The 21,057-nt window shown below is 56.0% G+C and overlaps 1 protein-coding gene across 1 annotated transcript in view; it reads right to left on the bottom strand.

Moving 5' to 3' along the window:
- Positions 1-880: 880 nt before the first annotated feature.
- Sin3b (SIN3 transcription regulator family member B) overlaps positions 881-21,057 on the bottom strand; it is a 38,530-nt gene continuing 18,353 nt past the window's right edge. The window contains exons 7-19 of the mRNA XM_028893476.2: positions 19,985-20,074; positions 19,684-19,802; positions 17,343-17,550; positions 16,285-16,401; positions 12,886-13,124; positions 11,526-11,709; positions 8,823-9,363; positions 8,495-8,664; positions 5,472-5,645; positions 5,192-5,284; positions 2,436-2,530; positions 1,963-2,167; positions 881-1,846 (exon numbers count right to left, since the gene is read on the bottom strand). Coding sequence (XP_028749309.1) covers positions 1,616-1,846; positions 1,963-2,167; positions 2,436-2,530; positions 5,192-5,284; positions 5,472-5,645; positions 8,495-8,664; positions 8,823-9,363; positions 11,526-11,709; positions 12,886-13,124; positions 16,285-16,401; positions 17,343-17,550; positions 19,684-19,802; positions 19,985-20,074 — 2,466 coding nt within the window. The 3' untranslated portion in view covers positions 881-1,615. The remainder of the gene's footprint in view (positions 1,847-1,962; positions 2,168-2,435; positions 2,531-5,191; positions 5,285-5,471; positions 5,646-8,494; positions 8,665-8,822; positions 9,364-11,525; positions 11,710-12,885; positions 13,125-16,284; positions 16,402-17,342; positions 17,551-19,683; positions 19,803-19,984; positions 20,075-21,057) is intronic.

Genomic DNA, 21,057 nt, shown 5'->3' with positions numbered 1-21,057 from the left:
TGACCCACTGCGAGTGGGGACTTGAGGGAGTCTGTTTGTTCTCATTCCACCATATGGGTCCTGGATGTTGAACTTCAGCCTTGGCGGCAAACACCTTTACCTGCTGAGCCATCTATCTGGCCCAGTGTTCACACACACACACACACACACACACACACACACACACACACACCCCACATAGCATGTACGTGGGCCTCAGGATTGCCTGGTGCCCATCAAGATCAGAAGAGGGAGTTGAATCCCCTGAAACTGGAGTTAGATGGCTGTGAGCCTCCATGTGGTTGCTGGGAATTGAACCTGGGTCCTCTGCAAGAGCAGCCGGTGCTCTTGACCACTGAGAGATCTCTCCAGCCCATCAATATAAATTTTTTGCTGTTATTGTTGTTGTTGTTTTGTTTTTTTTTTTTTGGTTTTTCGAGACAGGGTTTCTCTGTGTAGCTTTGCGCCTTTCCTGGATCTCGCTTTGGAGACCAGGCTGGCCTCGAACTCACAGAGATCCACCTGCCTCTGCCTCCCGAGTGCTGGGATTAAAGGTGTGCACTGCCACCGCCGGCCAGGCCCAATTTTTTTTAAAAAGAAATTTGTTACAGTTTAGTCATTTTGTGTGCAGGACCTGCTTCTCTCCATCCATCACGTGGGGCTTTAGCCATGTGCCATCCACACTCCCAAAGCGGTGTGTACAGGCACAGCTCAGATTTGGGAAAAGATAATTGGGGAAGGATATTCTCGAAAGCAGTCCCAGGTAGGGAGCTGCTGACATTCCGGGCAGTTTCTGCTCCTCTGGGAAGGACTCTGGAGTGGGCTGCTGTTACCACCTGAGACAGCCATGGGCAAGACCTGGCCAGAACTCTTGTGGGAAATGACGGGCGGACCCTGAGGCTTGGCGTCAATATTTAACTTTAATGTGCAAATAAATAGAAAAAGAAAACTACATTCAAAACAGCTGCGAAGGGAGGTCAAGGCTGGAACAGAAATTCCTCAAAAACGTTAAGGAGTGGCTCCCCAGAAGCATGCGAAGGTGCCCGGGCTCCTTGCTGGGGAATGGAGGCCCAGAGGGTCCTGGGCGGCTCGGGGTCCCACGAGCAACGCCCTTCTCAGGAAAGTAGGATGTGCTCCAGGTGCCCATGGATCCCTTGTGAGGCACGCGGCTGGGCCTGGGTAGGCACACCTGCTCCCCATTGCCCAGGCCCGGGTCAAAAACCGGCTCAGGAAACTTGGAGAACAAGTGCTCTCTGGAACGCGGGTTTGGCACAGCGATGTGGGCCTGCGGAGGGCAGCTGCGGGGACAGCGGGTGGTTCGCGGGCCCACAGGGAGGTCTCACCCGTGGGAAGCCAGGGGAGCTGCTGCTGCGAAAGTCACAACCACTAGGAGCGGAGCGGAGCGGAGCGCAGGAAGGAATAAATACTTGTGCCTAAGCCTTTAGAACTGCGGGCGGGGCTGCCCTCGTGAGGACGGCCCCTGCCGTTGCCCGGGGTCTGCTGGGCACCGCAAGAGCCTTACTTAGCTCCTGCTTGTTTAAGGTCAAGGTATGACCCCGGGCTCAAAGTGACAAAGCCCCGGTAGGGGCACGGCATGGGGTGGGGGTGGGGCTCACGTACTGCGGCCTCTTCCAGCTCAGGGTGAGGCAGGGCGACGGCTATACTGCACACGGTAGCGCGTCACCGGCAGCCCGTGCACGTGCGCTGTCTCGCAGAGTGTCTTGCAGGGCACCATGTCCTCCTCCTCCTCCCCCATCAGCCAGTCCTGCACCAGCCCCGCAGCAGCCACAGTCACGTTGTCCTCCAGCCAGCGGCCGTGCCACTCCTCGAAGTGACGGTGGTGGCGCAACAGCACCAGGGGCTGCAACTGAGGGAGGGTGTGTGTCAACTCCCGGGGTGCGGGGTGCGGGGTGCGGGACTCGGGGCGCGGGGCAGGAGGTTCGCGGGCTCGAGGGCTCAGGTGGGTAGGAGGGGATGCAGCACCTGCTTGGCACGGCACAGCGTCCCGCGGCGGTACATGTAGTCCTCTGAGTTGACGATGAACACCATCTTGTGCGTGCCCAGGCGGAAGCGGCAGTCCACGTCGCAAGCGCTCTCCACGCCCATGAGGCGCTTCCACGAGCTCTTGGCCTCACCACGCAGGGCACGCACCTGCTCACACTGCCAACGCCGGAATTTCTTCAGGTTCCTGCAGGGACAGGGCCTTGGGGAGGGGACTTGCGGGCTCCGGGGGACCAGGGGATGGTGACCGCCCAGCATGCATGATATCTCATTCCCCTACTCTCCATTTCCGGAAGCTTCTTCCAGCAAGGCTGATGGTTGCCCCTTCTGCTTCGGGGGTGGAGCGGCCTCCTGCCAGCCCAAGACGACCCCTACACTTCCCGCGTCCCCTCCCCATGCCATATCTCCCTGCACACCAGGCACTGGCAGGCGGCACACGTGGGGCCTGTACTCACCTTTGCAGGAACACGGGCTTCAGCAGGAAACCCTCGGTGGGCGAGTTAGATGCACCCTCGGTCCCCACGTACTGCTCCACATAGCGAGCCAGGTGCTGGGCATGGGACAAACACACCCTATGATCCCCTGGGGTAAGGTGTCCAGCCTCTGATCTTGGATCCCAAATCAGAAGCTCATGAACTAAGGAGACCCCATGGCTGTGGGGCCGATGTGCAGTGCACACAAAATCCCAGACTGACGCCTCCAGCTAGGGTTCTGCTGGGAAAGAACACTACAGCCTGATGATGCTTAGGTCTGGGACCTGCATGGCATGTCTCCATGGGTAAGTCTAGGCAGTCACATGGTATCCTTACCTTAGTTGTTACAGGGTTTGAGCCAAGGAGGACAGTGCAGAGAATCAGGATAAAAAGGCTGAGGAGCCCCTGCCTAGGATCCCCAGTGAGGGGCTGGGGGCGTGGTCAGGGGTGGAGCCCCGCCTAGAATCCCCAGTGAGGGGCTGGGGGCGTGGTCAGGGGTGGAGCCCCGCCTAGAATCCCCAGTGAGGGGCTGGGGGCGTGGTCAGGGGTGGAGCCCCGCCTAGAATCCCCAGTGAGGGGCTGGGGGCGTGGTCAGGGGTGGAGCCCCGCCTAGAATCCCCAGTGAGGGGCTGGGGGCGTGGTCAGGGTGGAGCCCTGCCTAGGATCCCCAGTGAGGGGCTGGGGGCGTGGTCAGGGGTGGAGCCCCTGCCTAGAATCCCCAGTGAGGGGCTGGGGGCGTGGTCAGGGTGGAGCCCTGCCTAGGATCCCCAGTGAGGGCTGGGGGCGTGGTCAGGGGTGGAGCCCCGCCTAGAATCCCCAGTGAGGGGCTGGGGGCGTGGTCAGGGTGGAGCCCCTGCCTAGAATCCCCAGTGAGGGGCTGGGGGCATGGTCAGGGTGGAGCCCCGCCTAGGATCCCCAGTGAGGGGCTGGGGGCGTGGTCAGAGTGGAGCCCCGCCTAGAATCCCCAGTGAGGGCTGGGGGCGTGGTCAGGGGTGGAGCCCCGCCTAGAATCCCCAGTGAGGGGCTGGGGGCGTGGTCAGGGTGGAGCCCCTGCCTAGAATCCCCAGTGAGGGGCTGGGGGCGTGGTCAGGGTGGAGCCCCGCCTAGGATCCCCAGTGAGGGGCTGGGGGCGTGGTCAGGGGTGGAGCCTAGAATCCCCCAGTGAGGGGCTGGGGGCATGGTCAGGGGTGGAGCCTAGAATCCCCAGTGAGGGGCTGGGGGCGTGGCTCAGGGGTGGAGCCCCGCCTAGAATCCCCAGTGAGGGGCTGGGGTGTGGCCCCTGCCTAGAGTCTCCAAGGAAGAGCGATCCTCAACTGAAGAATTGCTTCCATTAGATTAGGGTGTGGACAGATCTGTGGGGGATTTTGATTCCCAATTGGTAGAGGGCCCAGCCCACTGTGGGCAGAGCCACCACTTGGCAGGTGGCCTAAGCTGCAAGCCAGTAAGCTCCTGCCTGCCTGCCTAGGTGTGGAAATGTAAACCAAAGCATCCCCTCTCCTCCCCAAGCTGCTTCTGGTCTAGTGTTTATCACTGCAACAGGAAGCTAACCAGGCCAATCTCCGGACAAACTCCACGAAATGTTTTCTCCTGCTTTGGGAAGGGAAAATGGCAGGGGGTGTATGCATGTCCCATGTGCATGCACGCTGCGTGTGTGCGTGCATGTGCGTGTGTGTGTGTGTGTGTGTGTGTGTGTGTGTGTGTGTGTGCGCGTGCGCGTGTGCGTGTGCGTGTGTGTGTATGTACTGGTTGGAGGAACAGAGGATGTGGGGAGGGAGGCTTTTGACTGCAGCAGGCAGCAGGGGTATCCTGGTCTTCAAGGAGGTATGGGCACGTGCCTTCAGGTCTAGCCTGTGCTCCCTCATGCCTGCCTCCCTGTGTTTAGTCAGTTTAGCCAAGGACAGGAAGGTGTGGCCACCAAGGCCGACACATTTCCTGTACCTCTTGTCTACAGACTGTCTGGCTCGGAGGAAGGGTAGTGGGAAGCCTGGTATGTGTGTGTGTGCGTGTGAGTGTGCGTGTGCGTGTGTGTAGTTCTGGCACTCCAGAGTCTTGGGACCTGTGTGTGACCTCATTTGCACATACCATCAAGGTGAGGCTGTAGAGGGTGGCAGTCCTCATTTTTATATTCTATTTTAGAGCACTGAGGACAGAACCCAGGGCCTGGCCGATGCCACACAAGCATCCACTACCAAACTACACCGCAGGATTTTTGTTTTCCGAGACAGGGTTTCTCTGTGTCGCCCTTGCTGTCCTGGAACTTGCTCTGTAGCCCAGGCTGGCCTCGAACCCACAGAGCTCCACCTGCCTCTGCCTCCTGAGTGCTGGGATTAAAGGTGTGTGCCAACACCTGGCTAGAGCAGCTGGAGCCCTCAGAAGTGGCAGAGGTTATGAGGGGCCTCCTAGCATCTCTGAGAGTTGGGACTTCAGTCACCCTTGAGTTTGGACCCCAGGCATCCAGGATAAGAGGGTTTGGCTCCGTTCTTGCAATGTCTTGGTCTGTGGTCACTTGTGGAGGCCACAGGAAGTAAGTGCACACTGAGTGACAGGTACACAGGGAGGGACCCTGGAAGGCACCAGGCCAGAGGAAGGGTCCTCAGTGACTGTTCAGGGCTGCCATGGGTGTCTTTTGAACTATTGGTAGAGTGGGAGGCATGACCGGGACTGTGGCGCTGTGACCTGTGGCCGGCACGTAGGAAGGATGGAAGCTGCGGGCCCCCCAGAGCTGAGTCCAGACTCACCTGCACCTCCACAGGGTCCTCTGTCTGCGCCTCCTCAGTGTCCAGGAGCTCTATGGTCATGATCACCTGTCCCCTGCGCTGCAGGAACATCACCTGGGGAGGTGGCCATAGTCTGAGGAGCCGTCACCCACCCCTACCACCCTCCAGGGCCTTGGCGCTGCCCTGTAGGAGGGACTCCTGGCCCACAGGTGTGGTGACAGTGCCCCTGGCATCCCGCTCGGTGTCCAGTCCTCTTGCAGTGCCTTGGCCTTTCGCCCCAGGCTGCCCCACGGCCCCTCACCTTGAAGCAGTTCTCGTCCGCCATGCAGCGCTCCGCCTTCCACTGGTAGCTGGTCTCCCGGGCAGCTCGAACACAGCGGGAAGACAGGTTGCCCCCGGCCGCCCCTCGCTGCTGCTCATTCAGGTACAGTTCCACCACCTTCAGACACACGTCGTCGCTCACCAGGTGGTGCAGCTGGCAGGGAGAGCAAGGCCACAGCTGCCACCACCCGCAGCCCACCACCCTGAAGGCGTTGGTCACAGCCCCCATCCGAGGGAACAAGTCTGTGACTGGGGGGAGACCAGATCACATGGCACAGTGACAATCTTTTTTTTTTTGGGGGGGTGGGGACACAGACCAGAGCAGACTAAACCAGACTAGACCAGACCAGCAGACCGTCTGGGTGTAAGAAGTGTCCAGAAGAGACAAATGTGCCCTTTGAAAACACTGCCCTCCCCTGAACCTTCCTCCCAGGTGTGTGGAGACCAACACCCCTCACCCACTTTTATGAAGAGGGACATAACACAACGAAGGGCTGGGCCAGCTCAGCAGGTCTTGGGTGCTGTTGGGCACCACGGGGTGATGGCCCGGATCCTGCCCACCCACCATCTCCACGAGGAGAGCAAGACAGGACACAGAACAGACACAATGCTGCGGACAAGGTAGGCACAGTGCCAGCATGGTGGCCCTGGTGAGCACCTGGCCAGCAGCTACAGGGGTCCGAGAGCCACAGATGAGCCTCCTGCTTACTCAAGTTCCTTAGTTCCTTTTTAAAACAGTTTCTAGTGTCTGAGAGGGAGAGGGAGAGGGAGAGGGAGAGAGAGAGGGAGAGAGAGAGAGAATGTTCATGTGTGTGCACACCCATTCACTCATGCAGGCCAGAGGAGGGGGGTGACAGTGGGTGTCCTGCTCTAACACTCTCATCTCATTCCCTTGAGATGGGGTCTCCTACTGGACCTGGAGCCATTCATATGTGTGGTGATACACTGGGTACCCGAATAAACTTGCCTGAGGATCGGAGGCACAGCCAGCCTCTAGATTAGACACAGAGGGCAGGCAGTGGTGGCACACACCCTTAATCCCAGCGATTGAGATCTCATGCCTTTGCCTGGGAAGCGCGCGCGCGCGCGCACGCGCACACACACACACACACACACACACACACACACACACACACATACGCCTTTAATCTCAGGAAGTAATATGGCAGGGCAGACAAAGGTCCATAAGGAGTGAGGAAACAGGAACTCTCTCTCTTTAGGCTGAGGATTTCGTAGAGGTTGAACTAGTGGCTGGCTGTTCTGCTCCTCTGATCTTTCAGCTTTCGCCCTGATATCTGGCTCGGGGTTTTGATTAAAAGACCATCTAGATTGGAACAACACGCATGTCCAACAAGCCCCGCCCCCTCCTGTTTCTGTCCTCCACAGCGTGGGGACACAAGCACGCTGGATAGTTTTATGCCAATTTGACACAAGCTGGGTGCAGCACCCCCATGGCCTCTGCATCGGCTCCAGCCTCCTGCGCGTGTGAGTTCCTGTCCCGACTGCTTTTGGTGATGAGCTGTGACATGGAACTCTAAGCTGAACTAAAGCCTTTTCTCTCAACTTGCTTTGGTGTTTCCTCACGGCCGTAGCACAGCCCTTAGACAAGGGGCGTGTTGGCCCCCAGCTTCCTACAGGGTGCTGGGGGTTTTCATGGCAAGTGTTCTCATCCGGGGAGCCAGCTCCTCAGCCCTGGGAGTTACTTTGCAAACTTTAACCGAAGGGCCTGATCTGGTCCAATCATCTAGTGCCAACAATAATGAGGCTGCGGTTCCAGGGCCTACGGCCCTCCACCATGCCCCATCTGACTGCCCTGACAGTGTGTGTGTGGGGGGGGGGGCCGGAAGCCATGTTTCCCCACATGCAGTGGCCAGTTTCCAGTTTCCAGGTGCAGTGGCCACTGCTGTGGGTAAGGACAGGAAGAGACTCACGCCTGGAACGTACAGGAAAAGTCGAGGTGCTTAAAGAGAAGCAGTGCAGGGACCATGACAGCTACTGGCCGTGACAGGGCCGTGACGGGGCGGGGTGGGGCAGGAGAGCAACACCGTGCAAGACGGGCTCTCTGGCCCCCAGGACAGAACATCTAAATAGTTCCCGAGGTCACAGGAGGTCAGACCACAAGCCACTGGGGGAATGCACCGTGAGCCTTAAAGCCTAGGTGTGGCCTCACTCACCACTAGGAGGCATCACCGCCCCATACCAGGTCAGAGCCACTGCAGCTGACTCAGCCACTCGAGCCCGACAGGTCACTCTGAGGGACAGAGGTCACTGCTAAGATGAGCTGCTTCTACATGGCTGGAAACGTCTGTGCAGGATCAGGGTCGGGAGGTTTTGCTTGGGAAAACCCACTGAGTGGCCTCTGGAGACCTGGGCACTTTGTGTGTGTGCCTTACCTCAGAAGTCCTGGGGGGCAGAGCCTGGCAGAGTGGAGAGTACTTGCTAATACACACAAGGTTCCGGTTCCCATCCCCAGCACCAAAAAGGAAAAACAAAGAAGTCCTGGGCGCCAGTGAGGGGCTCAGTGAGGAAAGGAGCCTGCAGCCAAGCCTGCCGGCCTGAGCCGAGTTCGATCCCCAGATCCACACAGTGGAAGGAGAGAACCAAGTCCTCCAAGCCGTCCTATGACACACACACCATGGCACTTGTGTGTCCAAACACACACGTAAAGGAATAAACACATGTAATAAGACAGGTCACTAAGCCCTGGAAGGAAGCAGCTTTCCAAAGCACTTCCTGCACTGACTGAACTCAGGAACAACACTTCCCTAGAGGGCACACTGTGCTGGGCTCATTCTGGATGCTGGGCAGCTGGGGTGGGGCTTTGCCTTAGAGATGCTTCACGGTGCTAAACGTTATGAACCTGGAGACATTGATCTGTTATGTGAACTTCACCTCGGAAACAAAGGGAAGACTTGCTGTGTGAGCAGGTGTGGCAAGCACAGTGGCGGTGCTCAGCGACAGATAAGGGGTTTCCAGAGCCTGCCCTGCCCCAGCCAGCCTCACCTGGCGAGCAATGTTTTGCACCAGCTTGTCCATGGTGAAGCCGATATAGGCATGGATGGTGAACATCTCCCGCAGGGTGTCCTCATACTGCGTGGGGTCGATGCTCCCCTCCAGCAGGCTCCGCACCATGTCCAGGAAGGCCGGGTAGTACTCCTCCAGCTCCACCTCACCTGGGGGAGGGAGGGGTCGGCGGCTTCACTCACCGGCAGGGGGAACCGCCCAGACTCTAGGGACTTGCGAGGGAGGCCAGGGCCCTGGGTCCTCCACCACCCTCCACCAAGGAGGCCTAAAGGGGCAGAGGGCAGCCCGGGCCCGGGCCCTAGCTCACTGGGCTGCTTGAGGCGCAGCTCCATGGCAGGGTCGGCGGCCTTCTCGCGGCGGCCCTCACACAGCAGCTGCTCGCGCTCCTGCTCCCGCCGATGCTCCAGCAGCTGCTTCTGCGCCTGCCGGTAGATCTTCAGCAGGCGCGCGCACAGCGTCTGGTGCAGCCGCAGGAAGAAGTACCAGTTGTTGTTGGCGAAGAACAGGCTGTACACGTCGTCCAGGGCCTTGGGCGGCTCGGGGGGCGCATCCACGGGGGGCTTCTCGTCGGCCGGCCGCCTGCGCTCCGGCTCCCCGTCGCGGTCGCGCTCGTCCGCAGAGTCGTCGGAGGCGCCGGGGCGCTGCTGCGAGAAGAACAGGCTGGGCAGAAAGCGGTGCAGCAGCTGGCGGATGGTGCCCTGGTCCTCCTTCTGGATGGCCGGCTGCCGCTTCACGTAGTAGCTGATGAGCGCTGCCGCGTCCTCCAGGATCTGCCGGTCCTCGTACACGAAGATGAGGTGCGGCTCGCTGGACGGCGCGCTGCGACCCTCCGAGTGCTGCTCCTGGTGCTGTAAAGGAGCCAGGCAGTGGGCAGGCCTGCCAATCACCCGAGCCCCGCCCCCAGCGTAACAGCCTCCTCGGAAAGGAGGAGCAAGTGGGGCACACACCCACCCTCCTCTCCTCTCCAAGGTTCACAGCTCCGCTGGAGGGTCCCCCAGCCTGCCTAGTTTTCCACTGGGCAAACCAAGACCCCCTCACTGCCAACGTTAGCCCCAGAGGACTGCAATGAGATGACAGAACCACCGTTCTGGGCTCCCCACAGACCTGACCACCGGGTCAGGTCTCCCTGGAGTGAGGCTCAGAGTGTAGGGGGGGGGCCTCACCACCTGCCACTCAAACACTCAGCTCCACTCCACAGCCCCGCCCCACATTCTACCCCTACCCCCATGAACACGGCTTGTTACCTGTCCTGCTCCTTAGTCAACCAGAGCGTGGGCACCTGGCCCAGGCTTCGAGGCTCCTTAGTCCTGGGCCCGCGACTCTGTTAGTCTCTCTTTGGCCAGGCTCCCTCCCTCCCGCTGAGCCCAGGGCCTCTGAGCATGCTGGCTGCTCTCTGTCCAGGCTCACTCTCAGTGCTGATCTGGATAATGACCTTCCCAAACCCAAAGGTGACCACTCTTGCCCCTCCCCCACCTCGGCACACTCTTGGGGCATCAACACTAGGACTGTGTGGAGAGGCAGACACTGTCTCTAGACAGGAGCTTTTGGGGGCCGGCTGGGTGTCACCTCCGCTCTCACGGGTCAGTGCATGGTGAAGCTCTGGAGGCCCCTCGAGCACCATCTGAGGCAAGACCCAGTCGGCCAGCACACGCCTCATCAGGTCGGACTCTTCCTGAAGGCTGGGAAGCTCAACTCGGTACTCAAAGACCCCACGGCCAGAGCCCCACCCACCACAGTGCCGCACACACCCTGGGCTCCCTCTGGCCTCCCAAGTCCCCTAGTTTGTTTATGTCACAAGGCTTGTGCTCCTGTGTGTGTGTGTGCTCCTGTGTGTGTGTGTGTGTGTGTGTGTGTGTGTGTGTGTCTGTCACCTTGACCCAGGTGAGTGTCATCTAGGAAGAGGAACCTCGATGAGGGGCCCAGCTCACTGCAGGTGGCACTACCCCTGGACAGATGGTCCCGGGTTGCAGAAGGCAGGCGGAGCAAGCCAGGAAACAGCATCCCTCCGTGCCTCTGTGTCAGCTCCTACACAGAGTTCCTGTCCCAACTGCCCCAGGACGGACCTGAAGGCTAAATGAACCCTGTCCTCCCCAAGTTGCTTGTGGCTATGGTGCTTATCACAGCAAAAGAAAGCAAGTTAGGGCAGTGCTAGAGTTGGGATGCTCCGGTCCTAGTTGGTAGAGCCAATCACTCAAGGTGAATGGACCATGAGGCCTCCTGGATACTGACCTAATGATGGCCTCCTAACTGGTCTTATTGGGGACTGGGGCAGGTGGGGTCTGGTTGGGGGGACCTGGGGTTGTACCTCTGGGGGTGTCTTGCCTATGCTCCTCTCTTTACCATGATGCTTCCACCTCGTTAGAGGTCTAAGGTAACAGAGGAGCCAGGCAGACTCTGAGCCACACCAACCTTCCTCTTGTTGAATGGTCTCTCTCACACACTTGTCACAGCAATGGAGACTGATTTACTAATCTATGGACACCTCAACAACCTTCTTCCCCCTGTGGTTACCTCAATCTGGAACCCAGTCCTCAAATTAAGCAAGTGTTTTACCCCAGGCCACCACAACTGCCCTCAAATGTCACACTATGGGGACTGGGGAAATGGCTCGGGAGTTAAGAATACTTGATGTTCCTGCAGAGGACCCGAGCTGGGCTCCTGGTAGCTCACGGCCACCTCTTAACTCAGCTCCCAGAAGAGAGCAAACCTCTGAGCACACCTGTACTCACATCCACTCTCATACAAACCAAAAGAATCTGCACAGCGAAAGAAAACCCCAGGGCAAGTCCAGCAAGCAGCGGCCTCCACACCTGTCTCCCCACTGTAAGGCGAGGACTATGCGGCTCAGCGGGCCGGGGTGTGAGGAGGCCAGTGGTCCCCGCTCTGCAGGCTGGGGTATGAGGAGGCCAGTGGTCCCCGCTCAGCGGGCCGGGGTGTGAGGAGGCCAGTGGTCCCTGCTCTGCAGGCAGGGGTGTGAGGAGGCCAGTGGTCCCAGCTCAGCTCGCCTCACCTCATCGTAGACGCTCTCGATCTCATTGAGCAGGCTCTTGGAGCGCAGCGCCTTGGTGTCGTTCTGCTTGAAGTTGACGGCCTGGTGGTCCAGGGACTTGAGGTAGGCCTTCTCATACTGCTCCCGCCAGATCTTGTTGAAGCCCTGCTGGGCCTCCCGCCACTCCTCCTCCTTGGCCTTCAGCCTGTGGGGAGCAGAGCTCAGCACCTGATGCCCAGACCCTCCAGCAACCCCAGGGGAAGGGCCTACCTTCCTCCCAACAAGTACACACGTGGTCTGCACCTCAAAGAGCAAGCCAACATGTGGGAGGCTGAGGCAGAGGATGTCCAGTTCTAGGCTGGCCTGGGCTATAGTGAGAAACCCGCATCTCAAAAAACAATAAAAAAGGCCAGGGAGTGGTGGCGCACACCTTTAATCCCAGCACTGGGGAGGCAAAGGCAAGTGGATCTCTGTGAGTTCAAGGACAGCCTTGTTTATAGAGCAAGTTCCAGGACAGTCAGGGTTGTTATACAGAGAGAAACCCTGTCTGGAAAAAACCAAAACAAAAAAGAGCCCAGCATCATGGTGCAGGATGTCATACCAGCACTCAGGATCTGGAGTTAAAAGGATGCCGGGGGCACATGGTAAGCCCAAGGCTTGGGCCACATAAGACCCTATCACCAAAACAAACGAACACACAAACCAACCAAAACCAAAAAACACACAGAGGGAGAGGGAGAGGAAGGGGGCAGTGGTCCCACATAAACAACATGGCTACTTAAAAAAAAATTGTATAATTTTGTACGCATGAGTGCTTTGTCTGCATGTATGTGCACCACATGCTTGCCTGGTGCCCCTGGATCACAGACAGCTGGGAGCTGCCATGTGGGTCCTCTGGAGGGCAGGCAGTGCTCTCAATTACTGAGGGTCTCTCCAGCAGTGGCTCCTCCTCCTCCTCCTCCCCCTGGCGCCCAGCTGCCCGCTTAGCCGTTACCAAGCCTGAGGAACTTTGTTTTATGGTCAGTCTGCCCTTCACATCCCAGGACTCAACCAAGCCTAAGAACTGGACACACAGCACACGTACTGCCACAGGCGTTCTAAGTCCCCAGGGGTGATGGACAGGCATGCACAGGTGTGGGCTTATGTAAGCCCTGACTCAAATTCTAGAAAGGTCTGGAGGTCCCAGAACCGCCCCCCCCCCCAAAGAGAGACTGCGCGTCTACACCTGGAGCCAACTGTGACCATTAGGTGTCCGGGAGCCTGGCTGCCGAGACTTGGCTCAGGACTGGAGGGGGAGACTGGGTCAGGTGACACCATTGGTAAGGAACCCTAGAAGCTCCCCTGAATGCCAAGTCGGGGAGGGAAGTGAAGGTGGGGACACCTTTTCAGAACGACAGGCACAGCGGTGACGGGGTTCCTCTTGAGGCTCTCGATGACCTCGGGGGCCTTGTCACCATAGATGCGGTGGATGGCCCGGCGCTGGATCACCTCCGACGTGCCACCCAGGCAGTCATCCAGGCGGAGCTTCTCCTGGTCCTCAGGTGCCATCCTTGACAACTTCTTCTGCACGCTCTCCAGCACTCGGATGGTGGCCAGGTTGGTCTCCAGGACAACATCTAACTGCAGAGAGGGCAGGCATGGTCACACTGGGGGCCCCATGAGGCGTGTGAAGGTGATCATGGTGTATGGAGGGTGGTCAGGAGTTGTAGATGGAGCCATTAAGTGTGGGTGCCCACCACAGCACACTTGTGTGGGAGGGGTGGAGTTCCAACAGCACAGGAGCGGTCCATACCACCTCATGGGGTGTGTGGGCACTACAGTGGCCTACCCTGTGACATCATTTGTACTTCACACTCTGTGCCAGTGAGTGTAGTACCCTTGGAGGCCAGAAGGTGGCGTTGGACCCCTTAGAGCTGGCATAACAGGAGGCTGTAAGCTCCCAAAGTGAGTCCCAGAACCGGAACTACAGTCTCTTAAGAGCGGCCAGCACTCTTAACTGCTGAGTCCTCTCCCAGGCTCCTGCTTACTTTCTCATCTTTTTGAGACAGGGCTTTGTGTCACAGCTCAGGCTGGCATGGAACTTAGGCCTCTTGCCTTTGTCTCCCATGTGCTGGGATCAAGGGCATGTGCCACCACACAATATGACAAAGCAGCAGAGGATGGGACAGAGGAGTTCACGGGGTGAGGGAAGGGGCAGGCTGAGTGTGGCTATGTGGTGATATATTGTGTTCCAAAATGGACAAGCAGGACACAAAAGAAAGGACTGACAAACCTTGCCAACACAAGGTAGGAAGGCCCTTTAGAAAATCCTGCTTCACAGCTGAGTCTGTCAGATATGCTAGGCCTCTGGTCGAAGATGGATGCCCCAAAGTTGCAGAGGAACCTTGGGTGACTGTCCAGGCAGCCAGCTGTCTCTGTCATAACTCACATTTTTTGGAAGTCGCTTGTTACACTTCCTGCTTACTTAGGTAATATTATTTCCTTCTCAGGTCTCTGATGCAGCTGAAGATTAGTTATAGTTATATTTTTCCTTGTAAACAAATTCAGAAAAGAAACTTACTACAGAAGTGTAAATGTAATAGTTTGAAAGATATAAAAAGATAGTTTTTGGTTGGTAATACAAGTTAGGAGAGAAAATGAATTAAGTACATCATTTTGGACTCACCAAAATAGGATTAATAATGGAGTATTTTCTCTGAATTTGTCAAATGTTAATGGACTAGACATTGTTAATGTAATTCTTGACTGTATATATTATATATACTTATTGTATATAGCTTTTCTTTTATTTATAACCTTTTATTATTTTAGACAAAAAAAGGGGAACTGTGGTGATATATTGTGTACCCTAACAAACTTGCCTGAGGATCAGAGGCAGAGCCAGCCACTAGATTAGACACAGAGGGCAGGCAGTGGTGGGACACACCCTTAATCCCAGCATTTGAGATCTCATGTCTTTGCTTGGGAAGCACACACACCTTTAATCCTGGAAGTAATGTGGCAGGGCACTCATAAGGAGTGAGGAAACAGGAATTCACTCTCTTTAGGCTGAGAATTTCGTAGAGGTTGAACTAGTAGCTGGCTGTTCTGCTTCTCTGATCTTTCAGCTTTCACCCTGATATAAGGCTCCAGGTTTTTTTATTAAAAGACCATTTAGGATTCAAACAACATGGCTATTGATTATTAGAACAGCAGAGAGATCAGGGGGTCTGTGGAGCTCCAAGGCCTTGACTCCACCAGTGACAGAATCACACCACACACACACACACACACACACACACACACACACACACACACCAGTCAGTCACACACACACCAGTCAGTCACACACACACACACACACACACACACACAGTCAGTCACACATATACACACACACACACCAGTCAGTCACATACACACACACATACACACACACAGTCAGTCACACACACACCAGTCAGTCACACACACACACACACACACACACACACACACACACACACACAGTCAGTCACACACACACCAGTCAGTCACACACACACACGCGCGCACACACACACACACACAGGAGCCTGGGGTGGAGAGCATGCCCCTGTCATCCTAGCACTTGGAAGGCTGAGGCAGGAGGATCACAAGTAGTATAGCAGCCTACACTACAAAGAGAGATGGTTTCAAAAAGAAAACCAAGGGCTGGAGAGATGGCTCAGTGGCTAAGAGCACTGGCTGCTCTTCCAGAGGACTGGGGTGTAATTCCCAGCACCCACATGGTGGCTCACAGCTGTCCTTAACTCCAGTTCCAGGGGATCCAATGCCCTCTTCTGGCCTCTGTGGGCACCAGGCACACACGATGCACAGACCTACATGTAGGCAGGCTCCGACATACATAAAATAACAATAAGTAAATCTTAAAAAGAAAGTAAAGCCAATCAAAAAGAAGACATGTGGACTTTGGGATAAGAAGAGTGATTATCTGCCTGTCCCTAAAAGGGTCGAGGAGTCTGAGTGCTCAATTACAGCATCAATAAAAATAAAGCTAGGCCAGGCGGTAGTGGCGCACGCCTTTAATCCCAGCACTCGGGAGGCGGAGCCAGGCGGATCTCTGTGAGTTTGAGGTCAGCCTGGACTACCAAGTGAGTTCCAGGAAAGGCGCAAAGCTACACAGAGAAACCTTGTCTCGAAAAACAAACAAACAAACAAACAAACAAATAAATAAATAAATAAATAAAGCTAACTTAGTTTTAAGCTAACTAACCCACTGTCTTTAGTTGATTGATTGATTTATATTTTATGTGTGAATGCTCTGCATGGATATCTGCAGGCCAGAAGAGGGCATTAGATCCTATTATAGAGGCTGTGAGCCACCATGTGGCTGCAGAGAATTGAACTCAGGACCTCTGGAGGAGCAGCCAGTGCTCTTAACCTCTGAGCCGTCTCTCCAGCCTCGCATTGTCTTTAGCTGAAGAAAGGCGGTGGTGATGTGCTGGGGGCTCAGAGGCTGGCAGAGCTGAGAGCTGGGAGCTTTGGGGCGGCTCCAAGTGGCAGGGGTGAGAGACTGCAGGACCGGGCTACACCAGGAAGAGGCAGGCAGGGGTGAGAGACTGCATGACCGGGCTGGGTGGCCAGAGCACAGGCAGGCAGGGGTGAGAGACTGCAGGACCGGGCTACACCAGGAAGACCCCGGGCTGGGTGGCCAGAGGACAGGCAGGCAGGGGTGAGAGACTGCAGGACCGGGCTACACCAGGAAGACCCCGGGCTGGGTGGCCAGAGCACAGGCAGGTAGGGGTGCAGCCTCACCCACCTCAAACCTCTCGTCCTCACAGCGATGCAGCTGCTCTTCATACGGCGTCTTCTTGGAGCTGACAAAGGTCGAGTCTTCCGACCAGGACGGGAAGGACACCCATGTGTCATTCAGGACCTGGACCCAAGGAAAGGAGTGTCACTAAGCGTGCCGGCACAGACGACGTGAGCAGTGACTTCCCACCACTCAGTGAAGTAACTCTCCAGCTGCTCCTCAGCAGGCCAGGGCTGTGGTGCTGAACACACATTACATGATAGGCCTGAGCCCCAAGATTTTAATCTTTGTGGTCTGGGTCCTCTGTCTTGAATACCCAACTTGGCCTTTGTCTCAAGAAAGTAGCCACAGGCAGGGTGTCCATAAAGGGCATGGCTGTGTGCTAACAAAGCTTTACTGACAAGCAGTGGACCAGATGTGCTTTGCAACACTTAGTAGATCCTTGGGCTATAAATTGTCTAAACTTCAGTGGGACTCCAGAGTCCCTCCTGAGGGACTCCACAAACCTGACAAGGTGTTCAAGGGTCACACTGAACACACACAATGTTCTGGCTAGTTTTATGTCAACTTGACATAAGCTTGACTCATTTGGGAAGAGAGAACTTCAATTAAGAAAATGACCCCCCAGACTGGCCTGTGGGCAGCGCCACCCCTGAGCAAGTGGTCCTGACTGTATAAGGAAGCAGGCTGAGCACGCCATGAGGAGCAAGCCCATAGGCAGCACTCATCCATGGCCTCTGCTTCAGTTCCTGCCTCCAGGCTCTTGCCCTGACTTCCTTGGGTGACAGACTATGAAATAAACCCCTTCCTCCCAAGTTGTTTTGGTCCTGGGATTTCATCACAGCAACAGAAACCCTAAGACACTCGGGGACAGGGCAGAACTCGGCAGTGATTAAGTTGGCCAATTCCCCACACTTGTGTGAACTCTTAGCATGGCCATCCGACAGGGCATGAAGCTGAGCTGGGCTCTGGTGACAACCTCAGTAGTAGATGTCTCAGGCAGTCAGAACCCTGGCCCATGGCTGTCTGTTGTGGGGGGCTGACCTGTGACCCCAGGGCACTACCTCCTTGCAGATGGCGGTCCTTCCGCTGCACTTGGGCTGCTGGTAGGTCTTGGGAAGTGCCCTGTAGCTGGATCCAATCCGTTTACAAGATGCATAGTCAATTTCTCTGCTTATGCCGTCTCCAGACCGGTCACTCATAGGCGGCGCGAAGGACAGCTCCTTCACTCCCAAGAAGGACTTGAACTGTGCGAAGAGTTCCGGAAATTTTCTTCAAAGACAGACAGAAACTGTAAGTGGGCACTGGGCCTCTTGAAAATAATCTAGAGTTGTGAAAATGCCTTGTGCATGTGGAACTTCAAAGATGACCTGAATCAGAATTCAATGTTAGGGAAGGGGAGGCCTCCCCACCTATCACCAACCACACCCCCTTACAACGCACCGCGAATAACCACCGTGAGCCCCACGGCCTTCATTTTCTGTCCTCTAACTTCAAAAACAAAGAAAGAGGGGGATGAAGAGACGGCTCAGCAGTTAAGACCGCTGACCGCTCTTCCAGAGGATCCAGGTTCAATTCCCAGCACCCACATGGTAGCTCACAACCTTCTGTAACTCTATTTCCAGGGGATCTGACACCTTTACACAAACCAGGCAAAACACCAATGCACATAAAATAAAAATTAATTAATTAATTAATTAAAAAAGAAAGAAAGAAACAAAGCGGGGTGTAGTGACAGGTCTTTAATCCCAGCACTCGGGAAACAGAGGCAGATAGATCTCAGTAAGCTTTAGGCCAGCCTGGTCTACATGGTGAGTTCCAGCACAGCCAGAGCTATGAAAGAGACCCTGTCTCAAAGAAAAAAACAAACAAACAAACAAACAAACAAAAAACCCACAAACAAACAAACAAAAAAAACAGAAGGAAGAAACAAAAAAACCCTCAAGAGTCCCAAGAGCCCTGTGACCAGTCAGTCAGCCGCAGAGGTCACAGCCAACTTCTGCCCAAGCTACAGTCCGGAATGGACAGACTAGAAATGAACTCACTTAGGCTGTTCACACAGACAGATGCCAGCCTTGCCCCAAGCCCTGATATGGGTGCTTCCGGCCCTGGCTGTGCCCAGGCCTGGGAGAGCACTCCTGCCCGTGCAGTCCCTCACTAGGGGGCAGGCATCACAAAGTTCCCCGTCCGTCCTACGCTGGCGTCCTGGGGTGGCTGGGATTGTCTCCCTTGCACTGCTCTCTAGGTTGACTCTACTGGCCAGTCCAGCCTGAGCAGGCTGGAACCAGACTCCAAAGGCAGAGCCTAGGGTCAGTAACGGCCCTTGATCCAGGCCAGGGACTGCAGCCAATCAGCCCATGGACTGCTTCTAAATAAAGCTTTATTGGCACATAGTCCTGCCCCACTTCCTTCCTTCTGTCCACGGCTGATCTACAGGGCAGAACGGAGAGCAGCTGTGTCCACTGTGGCTGTCTTCCTGCCCGAAGACTCCCTCCCTCATGAGGGACCCCTCCCCAAAAGGACCCCATGGATTCATTCTCAGAAGTCAGGACAGAGAAGGAACACATGCTAAATGGGTCAGTTTTACAGCAGCTGACACCCAGGGCTCCCTATATTTCTGTTGATTTGTTAAAAATGTAAAACCTTTACATTTGTATTTCGTGTATTTAGTTTACTGGTGTAGGGAGGGCACATGTGATGTGGAGGTCAGCAGACTCACCACCACCTGCAGGAAGGCAGCTTGGGGAATATGTGAAACACGATATACATACATGTAAAAACTTGGAAAACACACAAAAGAGAAAATATCATTACACATGAACTCACAGCTCAACATACTACAGATTCAGGCTGTACCAGGATGGCACACCCGAGAAAGGCCACCAAGAGGCTGCCTTTGACGCCACTGCCCAGAATCCTGCAAGAAGAGGGACTGCACATCACCAGCCCCCAAATATGGACATCTACAACATCACAGGTAAAATGTCTACCCAATGGTAACAGCTCTCATATCGTCATAAAGTCAAGAGTCATAGTCTGAGACAAAGACCCTGTCCATACACAGTGTACAAGGTCACGGGATCTGCTTTCTCCAAGTCGCTTTTGTACAAATGAGAGCCTATCAACAATGACTGGGGAACAGCTTTCATCAATGAAGAAAACCACACAGGTGGACGAGAGGGCTCAGTGGGTCAAGGTGCCTGCCGCCAAGGCTGACGACCTGAGTTTACTTCCTGAGACCCCGTGGTGGGAGAGAACCCACCCAAGAACTTGCCTCTGCCCTCCACCTGTGCACATATAGGAAATAAGCCAACATGTAAAAGAAAGGCAACGCACAAACACACTTCCGGGCTCGCTCCCCTGGGCCTGTGTGTGTAGGGTAGGAGGGAGCCGGGAGCCACTCACCCCAGGAATGGGCTGACAAGCTGCAGCAGCTCTGAGCCGGAAACTAGCTCCTGATTGAAGAGAGCAATGCAGCGTAGAAAGTTCTCGTACACCTCCTGGCTCTTCAGCACCCTACGTACCTGTGGGAATACGGAGACTACCGCAAAAACGGTACGCATTGGGCATTGCAAACGCCATTGACGTGTCCGTGCGTGGCCCCGGCGCTCTGCAGCCTATGCTCTCCTCTCCCCTGCACCCCAGTGGCCCTGCTTCCAGACCCATCGGAAAGCAGCTGTGCCTGGAGGGACCAGGCCTGGCTCACCTTGTCAAAAAAGGAGAACTCCTGCAGCGTGCCGTACTTCCCCACGGCAGCAATGGACAGGTCTTTGGTGCCTCGGAGCTTCATCTTCTTCTGCAGAGAGAAATCCTCGGCTTAATGGTGTGTCCCCCACCACAGGTACTGTGGGGTACGCGGAACCCGGGGGAGCTCTGAATGCAGCTGGCAGGGCCCTGCCCCAGGACCCCGGGGTGAGGTCTGGCCGCCTAGCATCAGGGTGCTGTTCCCGCCTTGGCTCTGTGTGACGGGGCGGGGGCGGGGAGGGCGGGCGACTCAGGACCCAAGGAAAAGCAAGCCCACAGCAGCACCCTGTCAGATCTGGGGTCTCAAATCCTGCTATGGCTTATTTTCTGCCACCCTGGGGATCAAACCGGGCATCGAGCACACTTGGAAGGCTGAGGAAAACAAGATCTGGGCCACGGGCTTGTGCAGTAATGGTCCAAGCCCCACAAGAGACAGGGAAGGCACGGGGGCCTGCACGTGATTGACAGCCGCCAGAGAACGGAACCTAGGGCCTCACGCATGTGCCGTAGGTACTAGGGAACTAGAACTCAAGGCCTCACGTGCTAGGCACGTGCTTACAGGGTACACAGAGCCATGGCATGGCGTATGCTCTGTAGAAACTGGGAAATGGAACCGAAAGACCTAGTACAAGCTTGGAAGACTGGGAAAATGGCTTCGCGCATGCTCAAAAGACACGGGCGCGCTCCTAACGTCTTGCATTCCAAGATGACGCTGGGAAATAGAATCTTCAGCCTCGAGCACGTTTGTAGATATGGACTGGGAAAATGTAAGCCAGGGCCTCACGCATGCTTAGTAGACACGGACTGGGAAACGGAAGGCAGAGATTCACGCATGCTCAGAAAACACTAACGGGGACAATGGACGCCAAGCCACAGGCTCAACTGACAGACTGGGGAAAGGGAGGGCAAACACCGAAGCGGCAGATCCTGCGATCGGCGCCATGTGCACTGGCGAGACTCGGGGCCAGAGGCCTGCTCAGAAAATGTGTGTGCTGTATCCTGGGGCTTCACCTCAACCACCTGAGACCGCACTGT

The sequence above is a fragment of the Peromyscus leucopus genome, chromosome 17 (genome assembly GCF_004664715.2).
Source record: "Peromyscus leucopus breed LL Stock chromosome 17, UCI_PerLeu_2.1, whole genome shotgun sequence".
Taxonomy (NCBI): domain Eukaryota; kingdom Metazoa; phylum Chordata; class Mammalia; order Rodentia; family Cricetidae; genus Peromyscus; species Peromyscus leucopus.
This window is presented reverse-complemented; position numbering and strand designations above follow the sequence as displayed.